Source organism: Rhinoderma darwinii, chromosome 4 (genome assembly GCF_050947455.1).
Source record: "Rhinoderma darwinii isolate aRhiDar2 chromosome 4, aRhiDar2.hap1, whole genome shotgun sequence".
NCBI classification, from domain to species: domain Eukaryota; kingdom Metazoa; phylum Chordata; class Amphibia; order Anura; family Rhinodermatidae; genus Rhinoderma; species Rhinoderma darwinii.
In genome coordinates this window covers 146,047,101-146,069,345 of record NC_134690.1, presented here as the reverse complement: position 1 = coordinate 146,069,345, position 22,245 = coordinate 146,047,101, and the positions used below count along the sequence as shown (strand labels likewise).

Here is a 22,245-nt window from a genome sequence, read left to right as displayed (position 1 = left end):
TGGAAATAAGGGGAAAATTTGGATCCTAAGACCTCTAGGAATAAGACATCTCTGAATGTAATTTTCTAAAAATACTTTGTTCCACCAGACTTTCATTCGTCGATGGAGTAAATTTTTGTATTTATGCTGAAGTTCGCTCACATTCTCTGAACCACTAAAACCAGACACTGTAGACTCATCCTTAAAAACTTGATCCATCAAGGATCGCAAGGCGCCATCTCTGGCTTTGTAGTCCATGGGACCCACGGTACCTGATTCTGTGTGGAACACAGAGAGAATTAATGTAGACAACCAATATGTACACAAGCAGGAATTGTGTGAACTCCAAAAATTTTTTTATGATATATATATATATATCTTTATATGTCTAGAAAGGTCAAGGTGACACATATAGTTATATATATATATAGACTGAGGAGAACACACATATAACCCAATATGACCTGGTACTCTGACCATAGCATTACTACGAAACCTATAGAGAAAAGAGGTCAAGTACACACAAGATATTGCAATAGAAAAGATTCTTTATTAACAAATTCAAGAAACAGGACAATTTAAAAAATGAGTCATACAATGTAAGTTGGCGTCAGCCCATGTTGTGTATAAATATATATTGATGGTAACACAATGTCACAAATGAGTAACAAGACCCGGGATCAGTACTGTTGTATATCAAAAAGTCTTTAAATGCATATGGCTATATGTAACATATCATGAATAGGTGGTGCAGGTAGTGCAGATCCTCAGGTTGAAACCACTATTTGCCTGTTATATAGAGGTTATAAATATATGTGGCCAATACACATGGATGAAATCATTCATATATAAGGTATACAGTTTACAAATGTTGAAGAATGTAAGTCATGAGTGTGATTGGCAGCACTAAAGCAAATATAGGTGAGAGTCGAAGACCTGAGTCATAATACCAGCAGATAGCCAGATGCATAGGAAGAAAGTAGTGTTACGTACCCGGATTCATATAGCCAACATGGGGGAGACGCCAGTCCCGACGCGCGTTTCGGCTGATGCCTTCGTCCGGGGATGGCGTCTTCCCGGCGGGACCCTCCCTTAAATGTGGGCATAATTAGACTGTAATTGGTGGCAGTGGGTAAAGTCGGAGGTACTCGGCGACAGGCCGGGGGTAGCAAGATGGCTACTCCCCACTTCCGGTACCGAGTCATCCAGGCGGAAGTGCGCGGACGCTGTCTGACAGCGCCGCCCACGTCCAACCAGGATCAGAGACTCGGCCGAGAGTGAGTGAGCCACTCCCCCACCCCCCGCCAGCGCACACCTCCTCCTCCCAGATAGTACTCAGAGCGGAGATGCAAATTTGGAGACACTGATGACATTGGCGGTGAAGATATGTAAGTACATTGGGGAAACTTAAAAATGATAAAACATTATTTGTAGGGGATTCAACTGCGATCTATGTGCAGGTAGATTGGCAAGAAACAAAAAGAGGAAGAAACAAAACAAAAAAGAGGAAAAAGCAAAAGAAAAGGAAACGAACAATAAAGGAAAATTAAAAGAAAAAGAAGAAAACACAAGTATATGTGATGTGACATGAAAGACGGTCCATAATAAATAAGGATGATACGAAATGTAAATAATTAAATAAAGGAAGAGGACCGAAGAGAAGTGAATAAATTAATAAATAAATATGTGAAAGTTGTGTGGAATAAAAAAGTGTTATATAAATATATATACAACCAGTGTACAGTGTATTGTACCTATGTACAAAGAATATATGAATAAATAAAGTGGAACAATGAATTAATAACGGTGTAAGTGGTTTTCTTCTTTTTCTTATAATTTTCCTTTATTGTTCGTTTCCTTTTTCCTCTTTTTTGTTTTGTTTCTTCCTCTTTTTGTTTCTTGCCAATCTACCTGCACATAGATCGCAGTTGAATCCCCTACAAATAATGTTTTATCATTTTTAAGTTTCCCCAATGTACTTACATATCTTCACCGCCAATGTCATCAGTGTCTCCAAATTTGCATCTCCGCTCTGAGTACTATCTGGGAGGAGGTGTGCGCTGGTGGGGGGTGGGGGAGTGGCTCACTCACTCTCGGCCGAGTCTCTGATCCTGGTTGGACGTGGGCGGCGCTGTCAGACAGCGTCCGCACACTTCCGCCTGGATGACTCGGTACCGGAAGTGGGGAGTAGCCATCTTGCTACCCCCGGCCTGTCGCCGAGTACCTCCGACTTTACCCACTGCCACCAATTACAGTCTAATTATGCCCACATTTAAGGGAGGGTCCCGCCGGGAAGACGCCATCCCCGGACGAAGGCATCAGCCGAAACGCGCGTCGGGACTGGCGTCTCCCCCATGTTGGCTATATGAATCCGGGTACGTAACACTACTTTCTTCCTATGCATCTGGCTATCTGCTGGTATTATGACTCAGGTCTTCGACTCTCACCTATATTTGCTTTAGTGCTGCCAATCACACTCATGACTTACATTCTTCAACATTTGTAAACTGTATACCTTATATATGAATGATTTCATCCATGTGTATTGGCCACATATATTTATAACCTCTATATAACAGGCAAATAGTGGTTTCAACCTGAGGATCTGCACTACCTGCACCACCTATTCATGATATGTTACATATAGCCATATGCATTTAAAGACTTTTTGATATACAACAGTACTGATCCCGGGTCTTGTTACTCATTTGTGACATTGTGTTACCATCAATATATATTTATACACAACATGGGCTGACGCCAACTTACATTGTATGACTCATTTTTTAAATTGTCCTGTTTCTTGAATTTGTTAATAAAGAATCTTTTCTATTGCAATATCTTGTGTGTACTTGACCTCTTTTCTCTATAGGTTTCATATTCTAGATGAGGCCTCACTAATGCTTTGTAAAGTGGTAATATTACATCCCTGTCCCACGAGTCCATGCCTCTTTTTATACACGACAATATTTTGCTGGCCTTTGAAGCAGCTGATTGACACTGCATGCTGAAATTTAGTTTATGATTTACAAGTACACCCAGATCCTTCTCAACAATTGACTCCCCCAGTGTAGCTCCCCCTAGGACATATGATGCTTGCAGGTTTTTCGTACCCAGATGCATAACTTTACATTTATCTACATTAAACTTCATTTGCCAAGTGGACGCCCAAACACTTAGTTTGTTTAAATCTGCCTGCAATTCACAAACATCTTCCATAGTCTGAACTACATTGCATAGCTTGGTGTCATCTGCAAAAATAGAAATAGTGCTATTAATCCCATCCTCTAGATTATTAATAAATAAGTTGAATAATAGTGGTCCCAGCACTGAACCCTGGGGTACACCACTTATAACCGGGGACCATTCAGAGTAGGAATCATTGACCACAACTCTCTGGATACGGTCCTTGAGCCAATTCTCAATCCAATTACAAACTATACTTTCTAAACCTATAGTCCTTAATTTACCCATTAGATGTCTATGAGGGACAGTGTCAAATGCCTTTGCAAAGTCCAAAAACACTATATCCACAGCGGCCCCTCTGTCTAGGCTTCTGCTTACCTCTTCATAAAAACAAATCAGGTTGGTTTGACAGCTTCTGTCCTTTGTAAAACCATGCTGGCTGTCACTTATAATACTATTTATTGTCACATAATTCTGTATATAGTCCCTCAATAGCCCCTCAAACATTTTCCCCACAATTGATGTTAAGCTTACTGGTCTATAATTACCCGGCGAAGACCTAGAGCCCTTTTTGAAAATAGGCACCACATTTGCCCTGCGCCAGTCCCTTGGCACTATACCACTCATGAGAGACTCTCTAAATATTATGAAGAGGGGGACAGAAATAACTGAACTAAGCTCTTTAAGAACTCTAGGGTGTAACCCATCTGGTCCCGGGGCCTTGTGTGCATTTATTTTATTTAATTTAGCTTGGACCATATCTACATTCATCCAATTCAGTATATCAACTGATATATTAACAGCACCGGCAGCGGCTACATCAGCTGCTCCTTCTTCTGTTGTATATACAGAGCGGAAGAACCCATTTAGTAACTCTGCCTTCTCTTGATCCCCTGTGACCAACTCCCCATTACCACTATCTAAGGGTGCTACATGTTCAGACCTGGGCTTTTTTGCATTTATATGCTTGAAGAATTTTTTAGGATTTGTTTTACTATCCTTGGCCACCTGCCTTTCATTTTGTATTTTTGCTGATTTTATTACATTTTTACAGATTTTATTAAGCTCTTTATATTTTACAAAGGCTGCAGATGTACCCTCAGATTTGTATTTTTTAAATGCCCTTTTTTTGTCATGTATTGCCCCTTTCACAGAAGGTGTAAGCCATGTGGGGTTTAATTTTAGTCGTTTATACTTGTTACCTGTAGGAATACATTTTGCACTATAATAACTCAAAGTAGATTTGAAAATCTCCCATTTATCATTTGTCCCATTATTTTACATTAGTTCTTCCCAGTCTATATCCTGAATTGCCGCCCTCATCCTGGGGAAATTGGCTTTCTTAAAATTAAATGTTTTTGCCCTCCCAGCCTGCGTTTGTTTTTTACAGTATAGGTAAAATATAACTATATTATGATCACTGTTACCAAGGTTTTCACGAACATTGACATTCCCAACAAGCTCTGCATTATTAGAAATGACCAGATCCAACAGAGCTTCACCTCTAGTCGGGTCTTCCACAAACTGGCACATAAAATTTTCCTGCAACAGGTTGAGGAAATGTCTCCCCTTTGCAGTTGAAGCCGAACCATGACACCAATTAATATCCCGATAATTAAAATCTCCCATTATCACAACAGTACCCGCCTGTGCAGCCCGCTCCATTTGTTTATATATTTGACCTTCTATCTCTTCAGTTATATTGGGGGGTCTATAGATTACACCAAAAGTAATTTTTTTCAGTGTTTACTTCCCTTTGTAATTCCACCCACAAGGTTTCAACCTCCTCAGTCTTCACCCTCTAATGTCTCATTTACACTCACCTTCATATCGCTTCTCACATACAGACATACACCACCACCTTTCCTATTTGCCCTGTCTTTCCGAAACAGTGTAAAACCCTGTAGATTTACAGCCCAGTCATGTGAAGAGTCCAGCCATGTTTCAGCAACACCAACTATATCTATATCTTCTTCCAGTATTAAGGCCTCCAGCTCCCCCATTTTGCTTGCTAGACTTCTGGCATTTGTGAACATACACTTTAACTTGCCTTTAAATGTTTCACTTTCACTATCAGAAATGTGATTATTTGACATTTGGGCCTTTTTATTTTCACTGCTCTAACAGTGGCATCCGTCACCATAGACTAATGGTATCTAATAAAAAGGATATACCATGAACTAGGATCATGAGAGTTTAGACGTACTTGTTAAACAGATACCATTATAGTCTAGAATATACCAGTGTGACCAAGGCCAATATACTCTCTTTTGGCCTCCGTCGGGCTAATGGAGCCCTAGGTAGAGGTTTAGCATGTACATCAGGAGCTTTCCAGACGTACACTCAAAACGTAGGGGAAAAACGTATTGTTAAGAAAGGTTTTCTAGCTTACTGCTTAGTGTCATACTTCAAAATACCAAAATGTTTTATTGATTTGAGTAACAACTGCATATTACTTAATGGAAAAAAAAAAGGGAATGATGTCATCATATAAACTTTTGAAACCTTGTAAAGTTGTTTATTGACCTCCGTGTTTTTAACTCAATCATTTGAATGTTCACAAGTTCTACTGCTGTAATACCTTCAAGTACTTGCCAGTGGTCATCGTACAACTCCAGAGAAATCATTCAAAGTTACGCATGCTGGATAAGGCTTAAAAAAGGGATATACCGACAAGTGGTTCGGACTAAGCCCTTATTAAAAATGTAGTGGAGTTTTATATACTATATAAAAAGCCATCTGTAAATGTATTTACTTACATCCTAATGGATAATGTATGTATCTATCTGTTGAGCAAAAAAAAAAAAACAAAAAAAACAGTAGATCCAGATACACACGCACACAAACTTGCAGGCATCAGAAGACAGGACAATAAAAAATTAAAATAACTGCATAACCTTTATAAAAACATCAATATACTTTAAAATGGATACATATTTTACATAAAAAAACTTCTGAAACAAAAACTAAAATGGAGTTTACAGGTGAGGTTAAAATAAAAATTCTTAGTATAGCCTATATAAAAATAAAAATAAGAGCGACATTCTTCAGTGCAATAAGCAGTTAACTTAAAACAATGCAATATCCTTCTGGTCTGGATTTTGTAGTATGTAGAGGGAAAAAAAAAATTCTTATATATCGTTCAGCCATAACCTTAAGACTAGGTTTTCACACTGTGGTTGTGGAACATTTTTTTCCCCCGCAATTGCCACAAAATCGCGGCCAAACGTCTCGCTTTTTGCACAATCACCAAAAAAATGTATGAAAAAAAGCACCAAAACTGCAGCGTGAAAACCCAGACTAAAACCACCAACAGGCGAAATGAATAACATTGATAACCGTGCACCTATCAACAGGTGGGATGTATTAGGCAGCAAGCAAACAATCCGTCAAGGGCCAAATTGTGATGGCTAGATGACTGGGTTAGTGCATCTCCAAAATGGCAGGTCTTCTCCAGTATGCAGTGGTCCAAAGGACAACCAGCGATAGGGTCATGGGCGCTCAAGCCCCATTGATGCGCAAGGGGAGTGAAGGCTAGCCCGTCTGGTCCGATCCCACAAAGGAGCTTCTGCAGAACAAATTGATGAAAAAGTTAAGGCTAGCTATGATTGAAAGGTGTCTGTACAAACAGCGATTCGCAGCATGCTGCATTTGGGGCTGCACAGCCACAGACTGGTCAGAGTGCCCATGTTGACCCCTGTCCATCACCGAAAGCGCCTACAATGAGCACGTGAGAGTCAGAACTAGACCATGGGAGCAATGGAAGGTGGCCTGGTCTGATTAATCACAATTTCTTTTACAACACGTGGCTGTCCGGGTGCGTGCATGTCGCTTACCTGGGGAAGAGATGGCACCAGGATGCACTATAAGAAGGCAAGCCGGGCAGAGGCAATGTGAAGCTCTGGGCACTGTTCTGCTGGGAAACCTTTGGTCCTGGCATTCACGTGGATGTTACTTTGACACGTAACACCTACCTAAATATTGTTGCAGACCAAGAAAGGATCTGCTGCTAAGGTCATGGTGCCAGATCCCACAGGACACCTTCAGAGGAGTCTATTCCTCGACGGGTCAGAGCTGTTTTGGCAGCTTGATGGAGATCTACACATTATTAAGTAGGTAGTATCAATATTATGGCTGATCGGTATAAATATATACTGCATATATACCCACACATACATATATGTACACGCACACACAATATATCTCTAAGTAGTTTCACAATAAAGTGTATTAGAGAGCATACCGACGTCACACAATTACAGTGTGCATCTCCGACACATCAGGAAAGGTGTGTTCTTAACGGTGCAACTTTTGCAAAGTATAAAACATAGGCTTATAAAAACAAAAATATTGGAGAAAGACAAAACAAGACCATTATCCTTTTCACAAGACTTACATGGTATTACATTTTCAAGAAAACAAAAAATAGACACTTGTCAAGCGCGTCTAAAGCTGCATTGCAGTTAAACAATACTGTGAGGCATTTGAGAAGGGTTGTGCCCTTCAATATCCTAGTTATTACTGCACCAAGGTAGAGAAATCAGCATTCCAAAACACACATGGGAATCACAAAAATATTCTCTATGCCAAACTTCTATTTGTATCAAACAGACCATGACCATATACATTGGGTGCTAAAACGCAAGCTAAGTGGGTTAGCCTCCTGTTTGACCTTAAGGCATAATATATGAAATCCAGACTGTAGCTCTTGAAATGTTTTCCTTTAGTGTTGTAGACCCTGTTAGTGTTAATGGTTCTGGTGCATTCTGGTAACACCGGTTGTGATATGAATGCTCTTTGTGACTTGTGCAATTCCCATGCAGCTGATCTTCGCAGCTTGTCCAGATTAACAGTGCAGTGCGGAACCCACAAAGTGGATGGCAAGACCACAGATTGCTTCCAGCTTTCTGCTCAGTTCAAAGCCCGCTGTTTTATTGTGTGGAAGATCCAGTCCACTTTTGTTGTCCAGCCGCCATGATGAGCGTCATTCATCTGTTTCATGAAATACTCCAAAGCTTCCTGTTCAGTTTTGTCCAGTGCCAGTGTCTTTCTAATGTAAGCAATGTCATCAAAAGATTGCAGTTCAGGCATACCAGAGCCAAGCATCATCGAAAAGAGATTGATGAATAGATTGGCATGCTGACGAATGGCCAAATAAGCTTTGTAACACATCTCTTGAAATCTAGGAGGAAAAGACAAATATTTGATGAAGTGCATCATCCATAGCTTCACCATCATGTCATCATTTGTCCCACTTCATGTGCAACTTCTACTCATAATGTAAAAGAACATTTAGATAAACAATACATGGCTTAAAAGGGGCAAGCAAACCGTGACAGAGGAGGGACAATGCAACTTGTGAGCTACCTACAGAAATACCCATTAAAGGGGATGTCCCACAGAACACATGTATCCCCTATCCACAGGACAGGGGATATGTGTGCGATCACCGAGGGTCCGACCGATGGGACCCCCAGCGATAAGGAGAACGGGGAACCGAAAGTCCCCCGAAGTGCTCCATCAAAATGGAGCGCTTGTGCGCATGCCTGATCAGAGGTCCATTAATTTCTATGGGACATCTGGGACCGCTGTCTCCGGCAGGTCCATAGAAATGAATGGAGCGCTGGTCAGACATGTGCACAAGCGCTCCATTCTCATGGAGTACTTCGGGGAACTTTTGGTCCCCCAGCGATCACACATGTATCCCCTATCCTGTGTATCCCCTTTAACCAATTGGGATCCTAAATCGGGACACGTAAGCTTTAATGGCATATGCTGAGAAAACTGCGCCCGCTATTAAAAGCGCTGAATAATCTATAGTACAGGGGCCGATTCTGGTGACAGATTTTTAAATAGCGCCTTCATACAAAGTGATTTTCTTGTATACAAAGTAAAGAGCTCAAGTCAAGTACATCTCCTGACCCAACTTCTGTATTTTAGTTACAAGGCTCTCTAAAGATGGACTGCAGTGAGATGCAAGTTCCTAAACGAACAAGAAACTACTACAATTTAGAACGCAACTCTGGATGCAAATGTAGTTTACAAGATACTTATAGTACGTCAATCTTAAGATACGTAAACTAGAGTATATGCAAAGTTTAGAGACAAATTTATATAGAGAGTGTTAAACTATAGAGGTCCTTTTACTCCAGCAGATTTCTGCCGGTAAACAAGCACCAATTTACAATATAGCAAGTCAATCGCCACTCAGCTTCATTAACATGGCGCAATCATTGTACTGTATGGGGACGAATAATATAGTTTGTCTCCTTAAAAATTGCCTGATTTTCAGCAGCACATCACCGGTTTACACGTTGCCAGCAACTATGCTTTTTACTGCCAAATAAAAGATACGACCAGCCGTCAAACGAGCGTTCCCCCGATCGGCCCATGTGAAACTCAGTATATAAAAACCTTTAAATCCACTAAGAGTTCAGTACAGAACGCGCTGTCATAAGGACCAGAGCTTCTTACTGCCAGCCCGCAAGTTCAAAATAGGATTTCCCTTTTATGTGGCCTTTTGACCCCTTTAGTTTTGCGGCACTGGTGGCTGTTAGCCAAGTCTGAATGTGACTGTTTAACCCCTTAAATACCATGGTCAAACGAGTATGAAACATCTAATCAGCTAGACAGAGGGAGGGGGCTCCCTCTGTCAACCCATTGGCACCGCTCTGACACGCACGCGGGGTGCCGATTGTATATCATGGCAGCCGGCAGCCTAACAAAAGTCACCGTGTCGGCCATGTATATTTGCCTATTAGTGTGCTTGTGAATAAAGCACTGTTAGGCAATAATACACTACAATACAGAAGTATAGCAGTGCATTACTGAACCAGGCAAAGCGAACATTCAAGTCTCGTAAACCCAGAATAATTAACTCCTTCCAGATATCCGCCATATATATGGCGGAAGTCGAAATGGAGCCCACACCATACGCAGCGGGGGTCGGCTGTGTAATAAGATGTGTGTATATCACTTATCTCCCAGCTGGTGAAATCCCTGATCCTCGACAACGTCTATTAGTAAAGAAAGTTACTCTTAACAGCTGTATATTAAAGCTCCCTGCTGTGTGATTGGAGAGAACTTCAGATGTTTTACCACTTAGATGCCGCAGTCAATAGCGACTGCGGCATCTAAGCTGGTGAGTGGTGGACCCCTGTCCCCCGATCACAACCACCCCACCTTTTAACCCCTTAATGACCAGGCCCTTTTGCACGTTAACGACAAAAGGTGATTTTTAAGACGCATTCTAAGAGTTGTAACTTTTTTTTTTTTTGCTTCGTCGACATAGCCGTATAAGGGCTTATTTTTTGCGGGACGACTTGCATTTTTTTAATTGCACCATTTTTGGGTGCATATAATATATAGATTATTTTCAATTCTTTCCTAAAATAAAGTTAATAAAAGTTAAACAGCTATTCCAGCATGGTTTTGCACATTATAAATTTACGCTGTTCACTTTGCGGCATAAATAACATGTTACCTTTAGTCTGTGGGTCGGCACGATTACAGGGATACAAAATATGTAAAAGGTTTTATTTTTTCCTATGTTTGCAAAATAAAAAACTTTTTTTTTTAAAAATAAAAATTACTTGTTTTTGCATCTCCGCATTTCAAGAGCCGTTACTTTTTTATTTTTCCGTCGATGTAGCCACTGAGGATTTTATTTTTACTGCAATTTACGGTTTTACTGGTTTTTTTTTTTGGTCCACTAGGGGACTTCACCATGCGATCTGCTCATCGCTTATATAATGTTTTGGTATACTTCCTATACCAAAGCATTATTGCCTATCAGTGTACAACTGACAGGCAATCTATTAGGCCCTGCCTCTGGCATGGCCTAATAGGCAGTTGCGGAAGGCACACCTGGGGGCCTTCGTTAGGCCCCCGACTGCCATGGAAACCCAACGCCGCCCCACAATCTGCGGGGGCGCTGATGTGGTGACAGAGCTCCCTCCCTCCCTCTGTCAAACACATTAGACGCCGCTGTCGCTATTGACCGCTGCATCTAATAGGTTAAACTGCCGCAATCTGATCACACTTCGATTCTGGCAGTAGCCAGGCTGTGTATAACAGCCGTGCTCCTGATCGCGTGGGTACACCGGCAGTGCCCAAGCGATCAGAGCGACTGATATATCCGTCGCTATGGAGGAACAAACACCTGCTTGTGAGGGATATATCCGTCGCTCGTCGTTAAGGGGTTAATGAAGTTAAACTGTTGTTTTAAAAATAAAACTGTGGAATTAAAGTTTCTCCTTTAAAAAGGTTTTCTTCATATCTTACCTTTCAAAGTCCCTGGTCTTTGTGCACTCTTGAATTCCCTTACTGATGACAATTAAAAAGTCTTGCGTTAAGACAAATGGAACACGCTCTCGCTTGTAACCAAACTTTTTCTTCTTGTGATCCAGAAAGTGCCCAAAATCTATATGAAACAGCTGACAAAAGAGCAAGTGTTAACACAGGGAAATGCTAGTACAAAAACAAGAACCAAATTATCTTTTCTTTTTATTAACCCAATTCTGTAAAAATTGACTAAGGGCCTGTTCACATCAGCGTCAGTTTCCGTTCATCTATTCCATCAGAGGAACAGATGAACGGTAAGCCGAACGGAGACTATAGCTTCTGTTTGCATTACCATTGATTTCAATGGTAATGTTTCAGTTGGTTTCTGTTCCGTAAAGTTTCCGTTTTTTTCACGTCTTTTCTGCCGGAATAGATGAAAGGAAACCCCAAAACGTAACCAGACGTGGACGTGAACAGGCTCTAAGGGCCTGTTCACATCAGCGTTGGCTGTCTGTTCCGGGGTTCCGTCTAAGGTTTCCGTCGGGTGAACCCCGCAATCAATGGTGATGGAAACGGAAGCTGTGGTTTCAGTTTGACTTTCCGTTGCGGGGTTCAACCAACGGTAACCTCCGATGGCAGCCCGAAACGGAAAGCCAACGCTGATGTGAACATGCCCTAACAAGACTGATATGAAAATAGAACCACCAACTGTATTTTTTCAAAGTGGTGAATTAGAAAATAAAGAGGTCTAGGGGTGATAAACTGTGAAAAAAGTGAACTAACTTTTGCTTTCAACGTACTTGCCCATTGTCTTTCACCATAATGTTACTGTTGTGACGATCGCCTATCCCAAGAATGAAAGTGGCAACGCAGTAACCAGCACATGATCGCGTGAATAAGTCAATGGCAGCATCATACCTAATAAAGAAGAAAAAAAAGTTATGGAAATTAAAAGCTTACGATTATTCCCATTGCTAACCACTATGTGACGCTTATTACTCTTAATACAGATAAATCTTGAAGGGGCTACGACTTTGCGTGCCAAAGTATGTGCCATGTGTACGAGGCCTTATACCTTGGCATGTCAAAGTATATATTAAAGTATAAGGCCTCAAACATGGCCGTATTCAAAATCCATATAACACGAATCCTAAATAAGGTGACTATAGCCATATACGTTACAAAGAAGCACGCAGGTTTTTTTTTTTTCCATGAATAGTGTTATATTATAGTCCAAAGTAATATTACACAAATATTCTCCACAGAACCATTGGTTCTTTGGAAGAATACAGCACGTCAAGGAGGTACCACACTGCCACAACACGGACTTCCAATGCATATGTGAATATCTAGAGTAGCGTTCTATTTGCCATGGCCACTGGGCTTGCTAGGCCCCGGTAGTCTTTTTCAACGCTTGTTTGCCCGATATTTGCTTTGTGTAAAAAGGCCCTTAAAGAGGATCGGTCACTAGTTTATTAATTCCCTATCTCCTAATCTAATAGGCGCTTTGCTGCTGATAACTACAGTGTGATTTGTTTTCAAAAACTTTTATTTGCAAAGTTATGAGCATTTTTCGAAATATGCTAATTTGGCTATAATAGCCAAATAGGAGGTGACTCTTTCTTTTCACTCTGGGCAGTGTAATGTTTTCTGTATGACGCTGTTCAATGATCACACAGCTGCTCCCCCTCTCCTGCCCAGCAACACTGTGTGATCATATAATATACTGCTTCCATACCTGACTGTTTTCAACTGGTGATATCTCCAGTTGTTTCGCTGCAAATCTGGTGTCATAAAATATTAGAATCTTATCTTTCATATGCCACCCGTAGTGCTGCTCTAGGTGGTCCACAGCCCGAGATATGGCTGTTTGAAGTGATCCCCCTTCCCTCCAGCCTCAGTCTCCACACTGTGTGAAGCAGCTTCATGCGGATAGGACAGCGTCACAGGCAGTGACGTAGCCCCACCTCAGGAGAATCACTGGTATTGACACCCATTTGTTAAGTATAGGCTCATTTGCATATTTAGAAAAAAGCTCATAACTTAAAATAAACGTTTTGAGACACAATTTTCACTAGTATTATTTGTGTGACAGTGACTATTAGATTAGCTAGGAGATTGGGCATTTCTAAACTAGTGACAGATCCTCTTAAACATGCGTTCGCATAGGTCAGTTGTATCAGCATCAGTTTTTTTGTCTCTCAAGTGATTACAACTGATGCAAAAATGTATCGGTTGCCATCAGGCTTTTTCACGATTTTTACTACAAAACCATCAGTCGTCATCAGTAGTCGTTAATTGTCCATTTTTACCATCCATTTTTAACATCAGTTTTTACCACAACGGTCCACCAAAAAGGTAGTCTAGGGTCTGAAAATGTGCCAATTTTATAAGGGCCGGTTCATATTGGCGTTGGCTTTCCATTCAGGCGTCCCGTCTGGGATTTCCGTCGGGTGAAACCCTCAACGGAAAGTCAAACGGAAACCTTAGCTTCCGTTTGCATCACCATTGATATCAACGGTGACGGAAACATTGCTAATGGCTTCCATTTGTCACCATTCCGGCAGGTTTGCGTTTTTGTGACAATCAATAGCGCAGTCAACTGTGGTATTGATTCCGGTGAAAAAACATAAACCTGCCGGAACGGTGACAAACGGAGACCATTACCAATGTCTCCGTCACCATTGATACCAATGGTGATGCAAACGGAAGCTATGGTTTCCGTTTGACTTTCCGTTGAGGGGTTCCACGACGGAAACCTCCGACGGAACCCCTGAACGGAAAGCGAACGCTGATGTGAACCGGCCCAAAGAGTGGTGGATAGTTTGTGATAGATTGGATAGATGATAGATTAGATACTTTTTCCGTTCCATGTCAGGGCTCTCCCGGCCTTGGCGCTACACTGAAGTCTGATACACACATTGTAATTTCACGTGTGACATATTCAGCGCAGCGCCAAGGCCGGCGCCAAGAGAGCGCTCAGAAGGAAGCTGCTGTCCACTGACCTCAGATCAGATCTTCGAAGCAGCCATGGGCCTGAAGACGCCAAACACTAGCCAAAACTTCAGGGAGTAGATGGTTTTTGGTGCCTTTACAGCTACCCAATACCACCCTGAATCTCCTACCCACCCCACACCATGCAGGGATTCCCACAACAGGATTCGGGTGTCGGCTGTTAAAAATAGCCATCTAGGTCAGTTTTTGACGGCCGTTTTGCATCCGTTCCGGTGTTTTCAGTTTTTACATTTAAAAAAAAAAAAAAAAAAAAAGAAGAAAAAAGAAGAATTTCATGTGTAGATAATGAAACAATGCCCTCTGTAGATAAAGCAGCAGTCCCCTCTCTATATAGTGACACCCCCTGTAAATAATACTGCAGCGGCCTCTATAGATAATTGCCACAGTACCCCCTGTAGATGTCACGCAGCCCCGCTGTAGATCGCTCCACGCAGTGTCCCCTAAAGAGAATGCCGCAGTACCCCGTGTAGAGCGCCCCCCGGTAGATGGCGCCACACAGAGTGTCCCCTAAAGAGAATGCCGCAGTACCCCGTGTAGAGCGCCCCCCGGTAGATGGCGCCACACAGAGCCCCCCGTAAATGGCGCCACACAGAGCCCCCCGTAAATGGCGCCACACAGAGCCCCCCGTAAATGGCGCCACACAGAGCCCCCCGTAAATGGCGCCACACAGAGCCCCCCGTAAATGGCGCCACACAGAGCCCCCCGTAAATGGCGCCACACAGAGCCCCCCGTAAATGGCGCCACACAGAGCCCCCCGTAAATGGCGCCACACAGAGCCCCCCGTAAATGGCGCCACACAGAGCCCCCCGTAAATGGCGCCACACAGAGCCCCCCGTAAATGGCGCCACACAGAGCCCCCCGTAAATGGCGCCACACAGAGCCCCCCGTAAATGGCGCCACACAGAGCCCCCCGTAAATGGCGCCACACAGAGCCCCCCGTAAATGGCGCCACACAGAGCCCCCCGTAAATGGCGCCACACAGAGCCCCCCGTAAATGGCGCCCCACAGAGCCCCCCGTAAATGGCGCCCCACAGAGCCCCCCGTAAATGGCGCCACACAGAGCCCCCCGTAAATGGCGCCACACAGAGCCCCCCGTAAATGGCGCCACACAGAGCCCCCCGTAAATGGCGCCACACAGAGCCCCCCGTAAATGGCGCCACACAGAGCCCCCCGTAAATGGCGGCACACAGAGCCCCCCGTAAATGGCGGCACACAGAGCCCCCCGTAAATGGCGGCACACAGAGCCCCCCGTAAATGGCGGCACACAGAGCCCCCCGTAAATGGCGGCACACAGAGCCCCCCGTAAATGGCGGCACACAGAGCCCCCCGTAAATGGCGGCACACAGAGCCCCCCGTAAATGGCGGCACACAGAGCCCCCCGTAAATGGCGGCACACAGAGCCCCCCGTAAATGGCGGCACACAGAGCCCCCCGTAAATGGCGGCACACAGAGCCCCCTGTAGGTAGTGTTACCCCCCTTCCCCTGTAGATACCACTGAAGCTACCCCCACTGAAGCAGAGGAATACCCAGCCAGAGCATTGCCGACGCTGTGGCCGGGGATTCCCTCACGGAGGACCCCCTGACTCCACTGTCCATGTATGGACAGTGACATCAGTAGCTACTCCTTGAGCGGAATCCCTGTTGCAGACTCTGGCCGGGGATTACGGCCAGTTTATCGGCAACGGGGATTCCGCTCAGTCAGTAGCCACTGACCATACATTCAGGGCTTCCTCTAGCCTGTCAAGGGCTTCCCTGAGCACAGCACTGTGACCAGGGTATTCTCGGCGAGCGGAGGAGCTCCCTCTGCTCTGAACTCATGCTGAAGCAGAGACCTGATCGTTCCCCTGCTTCAGTATTAAGTTCAAATGTTAAGTACCTATACTGAGACAAGCCAAACGATGCACGTTATAATAAACGTCCGCACATATCAAAAAGAAAAAATAGACATTAAATACCTATAGCTGAATGTGAGGACATATCACACCTCCACTGAGGGAAGAATAACACCAAATACAAAAATTTTATCTGCAAAAATATATAAATCCTTTATTACATTAAATCATAAAAACATGTTGGCCATCAGGACCTAAAATACAACAGACAATTTAAAATACACTGGCATAGAGAACAAAAGGGCTATTCCAAAAAATATTATGTACACAAAAGTGCTGTATATATAGCAGCAATGCGGGTCATTAGGTCAAACAAGCTGTGTGCATATAGTATGAGGAACTCTGCAAACCACACAAGGTTCAGACACCCATGTCATCACACATCAACATGAAAATAGACCCATCAATATATGCACAGGGATGGCAGCAAACAAAGTACAGTGTGTACAGAGCTAGAAAGAGAACAGGAAGTCACCATAAATAAAAAGTACGGTCCCTGAACCTATACCAACCCAGGTGTAGTAAGAATAACCCAAAAGTAAACTCCACGCCAGGAGCCCCGACGCGCGTTTCGCGGTAGCTTTTCCAAGGGGTACTGACAGGAAGAGTAGTTGATGATATACATATACTGAAAAAATGGGAGGGGTCCCTTTAAAGTAACCAATTACGGTAAGGTATTGAAAGTACCTCATTATAAGCAGCCAAGGCTGAGCCTGGTGTAAAGTATAAACAGCTGAGCTAATATATATGTAAATACCTGACTGTTGGGCAGTGAGTCACAAACACCGCCAGCTTTCACATACACGCACCACACGGACGCCACTGCGCGTGCGCATCAGTGCAGAAGCGCCGGGAAAAGAATGTTAGGTCGCACTATTGTGAGATGACATACTGCGATGGCCATTTTGAATATGGGCAAAAACTATGTTATAGACCTTTCTACCATAAATAGCGTTTTGACATGTCATGTTCAAGTGGCCATTTTGGATGTGGGCAAAAAGCGATCACACAAGCCCATATACTGCAGATGCCATTTAGAGAGTGAACAGAACTGAGCTGGTATATCAATCAGTCACTAAATATAGACCCAGATGTATATAAACAATTATACCATAAATGCTGTTACACACATAAACATGTCATAGAATGGATATTAATTGACATTATAACATAAGAGAAATGTATACATACATAAATAAAAAAAATATATATTAGAACAATTTAAAGAAAAAGGGGGATTTCTTCATAATATAGAAAACCAAAATGTGGTAAGTGCAAGGAGAGTGAACACACGTGCTCAGTGATGTGATAAGAGGAAGAAAGAAAAAAATATAAGATAAAATAAAGTGACACACACACGTGATGAGATGCACCAAAAGAACAATTAATTTTATTATGTTGACAACAATAAGACATACAATACAACAAATATTAATACGATATAATATAGTATAATATAATATAGTGATACCATAAAAAAATGAAAGTGTAAAAATATATGAGTGATGTACATTAAATAAGCTTAAAGTGACAAAAATGTGAATATTGTACAAATATATAATGAAATGTATACGTACCATAATGTGTGTCAATAAATTGTCGCAATAAATACATAATTTGATAAAATTGATAAGGATATGTATATATGTATAAATATATGTGCAAATGTGCATTATCACAGACAAATTGAAAAGATATATGGAATCCTACACTAAAGAAATACCTTAATGTGTATAACACACAATAGGTATTTATCATGTGTGTGAACACACAAAACATGTATACCCCTTGAAAAAGCTAAAACAACTATGGGCAAATCCAGCATAATTATAGCAAAACGGTATAAATAAGTCAGAAGAACCAGAAATATTGATTATCAAAACACATGGAGTGTGACGCTTGAAATTCAAATCCACCCATATATTTTAAGGCCAATATAAACAGGACCCCTATAAGAAGATAAAAAGACACAATTATATCAATACAAGCCATCAACTACAAAAATGGAATTTATAACAACAAGTACACAATAATATAAACCAGAGGATTATTTCAATGTAATCAACAAAAACTTCGGTAAACCAAACCCGTCAAATATAATAAATGTATACAAAGTTAAAAACTAATGATGCCATAAGACCCAGAAAAGTTTATAGGAAGGAGGCAAAGGACATTTTTTCATTGAGACCCAGAGGTGAGCTAGTCTTAAGTTTTGTGATCCATTTGCACTCAATGCGTTCTAATTTGCGGAAAGTATCACCTCCACGTGATCCGATAATGATCTCATCGATGCCCAGCACCCTCAAGTCCTGCCATCTATTATTATGGAAATCCCGGAAATGTCTCGGAATGGATTTCAGTTTCTCAATTTCCTCCCAGTTATTGCTCTCAATTCTTCCAGCTTTTTTAATGTCCCTCACATGTTCCTGAATTCTTATTTTCAATTCTCTTGTGGTCATGCCCACAACCCCACCAATATCTTTAAGGGCCAGCTTGATGTCATATTGGCGGAAGCCTATGACAACAACATCATTACTAAAAAAATCATGGATGGGCTCATTGTGAAATTTCCCATCACCCCCACACTATACCTTCTACCAAAGGTACATAAAGATCATAAGAAACCACCTGGCCGGCCAATCGTGTCTGGATGTGGGAGTCTATGTGAGTCCATTTGCCGTTTCTTGGATTACTATCTCCGCCCTTGCGTTGAGAATCTCCAATCATATGTCAAAGATTCTACGGACGTTTTGAAGCGTCTTGATGGAGTGACCATTGAGCAGGATATGTATTTGGTATCCTGCGATGTGGAATCCCTATACACCTGCATCAATCATGAACTGGGGTTACGTGCTATTCAATACTTTCTAGGCTCTTGTGCCCTTGATCATGAACTGGTTCAATTTCTTGTCATTTTGATGCGTTTTGTCCTTGAGCACAATTACTTTGTGTTCAGAGACAAACACTATTTGCAACTCCGTGGGACAGCAATGGGTGCCACGTGTGCACAGTCTTATGCTAATCTATTCTTAGGCTTCTGGGAACAAGAAATTGTACGAGAGGCCATGGATATGGTATCTGGATGTGTTGTTGGCTGGATGCGATTCATCGATGACATCCTTTTTATCTGGCAGGGCACACAAACAGAATTGGACCTTTTCATATCCATCCTTAATAACAACACACAGAATATCAAACTAACGAGCATAATTAGTCAAACTACCATGGAGTTCTTGGACATCAAGATGACAGTGCTTGATACAGGTAAGCTTAGCACCACCATTTTTCGGAAAGCAACTTCCGTAAATTCTCTTCTACATGCGTCATCCTTCCATCCCTCACATGTAATACACGCAATTCCTACAGGCCAATTTTTGCGGGCAAGACGCGTATGTGACTCAGACTCTAATTTTGAAAGCGAATCGCAGTGTTTGAGGACTCTGTTTTCACAACGTGGTTACCGTAAAAACGATATCGATATGGGTTATCAAAGGGCCTGCCAGACCAATCGAAACAACTTACTCATTCAGCATAAACGCAAGAAGGAGGATAGTGTAGTACGATTGATCACTCCATACAATTCCCAATGGGCGTTTTTGGCCCATTTTGCTCACGGATCCTGATCTAAAGAAACATTTATCCTTGAAGCCTCAACTTACAGCTAAAAAATGTAAAACTTTAGGAGATCATTTAGTCCGGAGCCATTACAGTGCCCCTAGTCCTAGGACTTATTTATTTGGTTCCAAAGGACCAGCTTGGGGATCATTCTCTTGTGGTCATTGTTCCATCTGCAACTTGATGGTCAAGACGGACACTTTTGCAGACTCCGAAAACAAAAAATTTTATAAAATCGTACACTTCATAAATTGTAGTACCACTGGTGTTGTTTACATGGCCACATGTCCATGTGGTCTGTCGTATGTGGGCATGACCACAAGAGAATTGAAAATAAGAATTCAGGAACATGTGAGGGACATTAAAAAAGCTGGAAGAATTGAGAGCAATAACTGGGAGGAAATTGAGAAACTGAAATCCATTCCGAGACATTTCCGGGATTTCCATAATAATAGATGGCAGGACTTGAGGGTGCTGGGCATCGATAAGATCATTATCGGATCACGTGGAGGTGATACTTTCCGCAAATTAGAACGCATTGAGTGCAAATGGATCACAAAACTTAAGACTAGCTCACCTCTGGGTCTCAATGAAAAAATGTCCTTTGCCTCCTTCCTATAAACTTTTCTGGGTCTTATGGCATCATTAGTTTTTAACTTTGTATACATTTATTATATTTGACGGGTTTGGTTTACCGAGGTTTTTGTTGATTACATTGAAATAATCCTCTGGTTTATATTATTGTGTACTTGTTGTTATAAATTCCATTTTTGTAGTTGATGGCTTGTATTGATATAATTGTGTCTTTTTATCTTCTTATAGGGGTCCTGTTTATATTGGCCTTAAAATATATGGGTGGATTTGAATTTCAAGCGTCACACTCCATGTGTTTTGATAATCAATATTTCTGGTTCTTCTGACTTATTTATACCGTTTTGCTATAATTATGCTGGATTTGTCCATAGTTGTTTTAGCTTTTTCAAGGGGTATACATGTTTGTGTGTTCACACACATGATAAATACCTATTATGTGTGTTATACACATTAAGGTATTTCTTTAGTGTAGGATTCCATATATCTTTTCAATTTGTCTGTGATAATGCACATTTGCACATATATTTATACATATATACATATCCTTATCAATTTTATCAAATTATGTATTTATTGCGACAATTTATTGACACACATTATGGTACGTATACATTTCATTATATATTTGTACAATATTCACATTTTTGTCACTTTAAGCTTATTTAATGTACATCACTCATATTTTTACACTTTCATTTTTTATGGTATCACTATATTATATTCTACTATATTATATCGTATTAATATGTTGTATTGTTGTATGTCTTATTGTTGTCAACATAATAAAATTAATTGTTCTTTTGGTGCATCTCATCACGTGTGTGTCACTTTATTTTATCTTATATTTTTTTCTTTCTTCCTCTTATCACATCACTGAGCACGTGTGTTCACTCTCCTTGCACTTACCACATTTTGGTTTTCTATATTATGAAGAAATCCCCCTTTTTCTTTAAATTGTTCTAATATATATTTTTTTTATTTATGTATGTATACATTTCTCTTATGTTATAATGTCAATTAATATCCATTCTATGACATGTTTATGTGTGTAACAGCATTTATGGTATAATTGTTTATATACATCTGGGTCTATATTTAGTGACTGATTGATATACCAGCTCAGTTCTGTTCACTCTCTAAATGGCATCTGCAGTATATGGGCTTGTGTGATCGCTTTTTGCCCACATCCAAAATGGCCACTTGAACATGACATGTCAAAACGCTATTTATGGTAGAAAGGTCTATAACATCGTTTTTGCCCATATTCAAAATGGCCATCGCAGTATGTCATCTCACAATAGTGCGACCTAACATTCTTTTCCCGGCGCTTCTGCACTGATGCGCACGCGCAGTGGCGTCCGTGTGGTGCGTGTATGTGAAAGCTGGCGGTGTTTGTGACTCACTGCCCAACAGTCAGGTATTTACATATATATTAGCTCAGCTGTTTATACTTTACACCAGGCTCAGCCTTGGCTGCTTATAATGAGGTACTTTCAATACCTTACCGTAATTGGTTACTTTAAAGGGACCCCTCCCATTTTTTCAGTATATGTATATCATCAACTACTCTTCCTGTCAGTACCCCTTGGAAAAGCTACCGCGAAACGCGCGTCGGGGCTCCTGGCGTGGAGTTTACTTTTGGGTTATTCTTACTACACCTGGGTTGGTATAGGTTCAGGGA

General features: G+C 41.6%; 1 protein-coding gene across 2 annotated transcripts in view; it reads right to left on the bottom strand.

The window, feature by feature from the left end:
- Positions 1-6,044: 6,044 nt before the first annotated feature.
- The window catches only part of PIK3CA (phosphatidylinositol-4,5-bisphosphate 3-kinase catalytic subunit alpha), an 83,037-nt gene continuing 66,836 nt past the window's right edge, over positions 6,045-22,245 (bottom strand). The window contains exons 19-21 of one of the 2 annotated variants that reach the window (XM_075861647.1): positions 12,249-12,366; positions 11,449-11,600; positions 6,045-8,347 (exon numbers count right to left, since the gene is read on the bottom strand). In XM_075861647.1, the coding sequence (XP_075717762.1) occupies positions 8,077-8,347; positions 11,449-11,600; positions 12,249-12,366 (541 nt within the window). In that variant the 3' untranslated portion in view covers positions 6,045-8,076. Of the gene's footprint in view, positions 8,348-11,448; positions 11,601-12,231; positions 12,367-22,245 lie in introns of those variants that run through there. The other variant, XM_075861649.1, reaches the window with a different exon arrangement.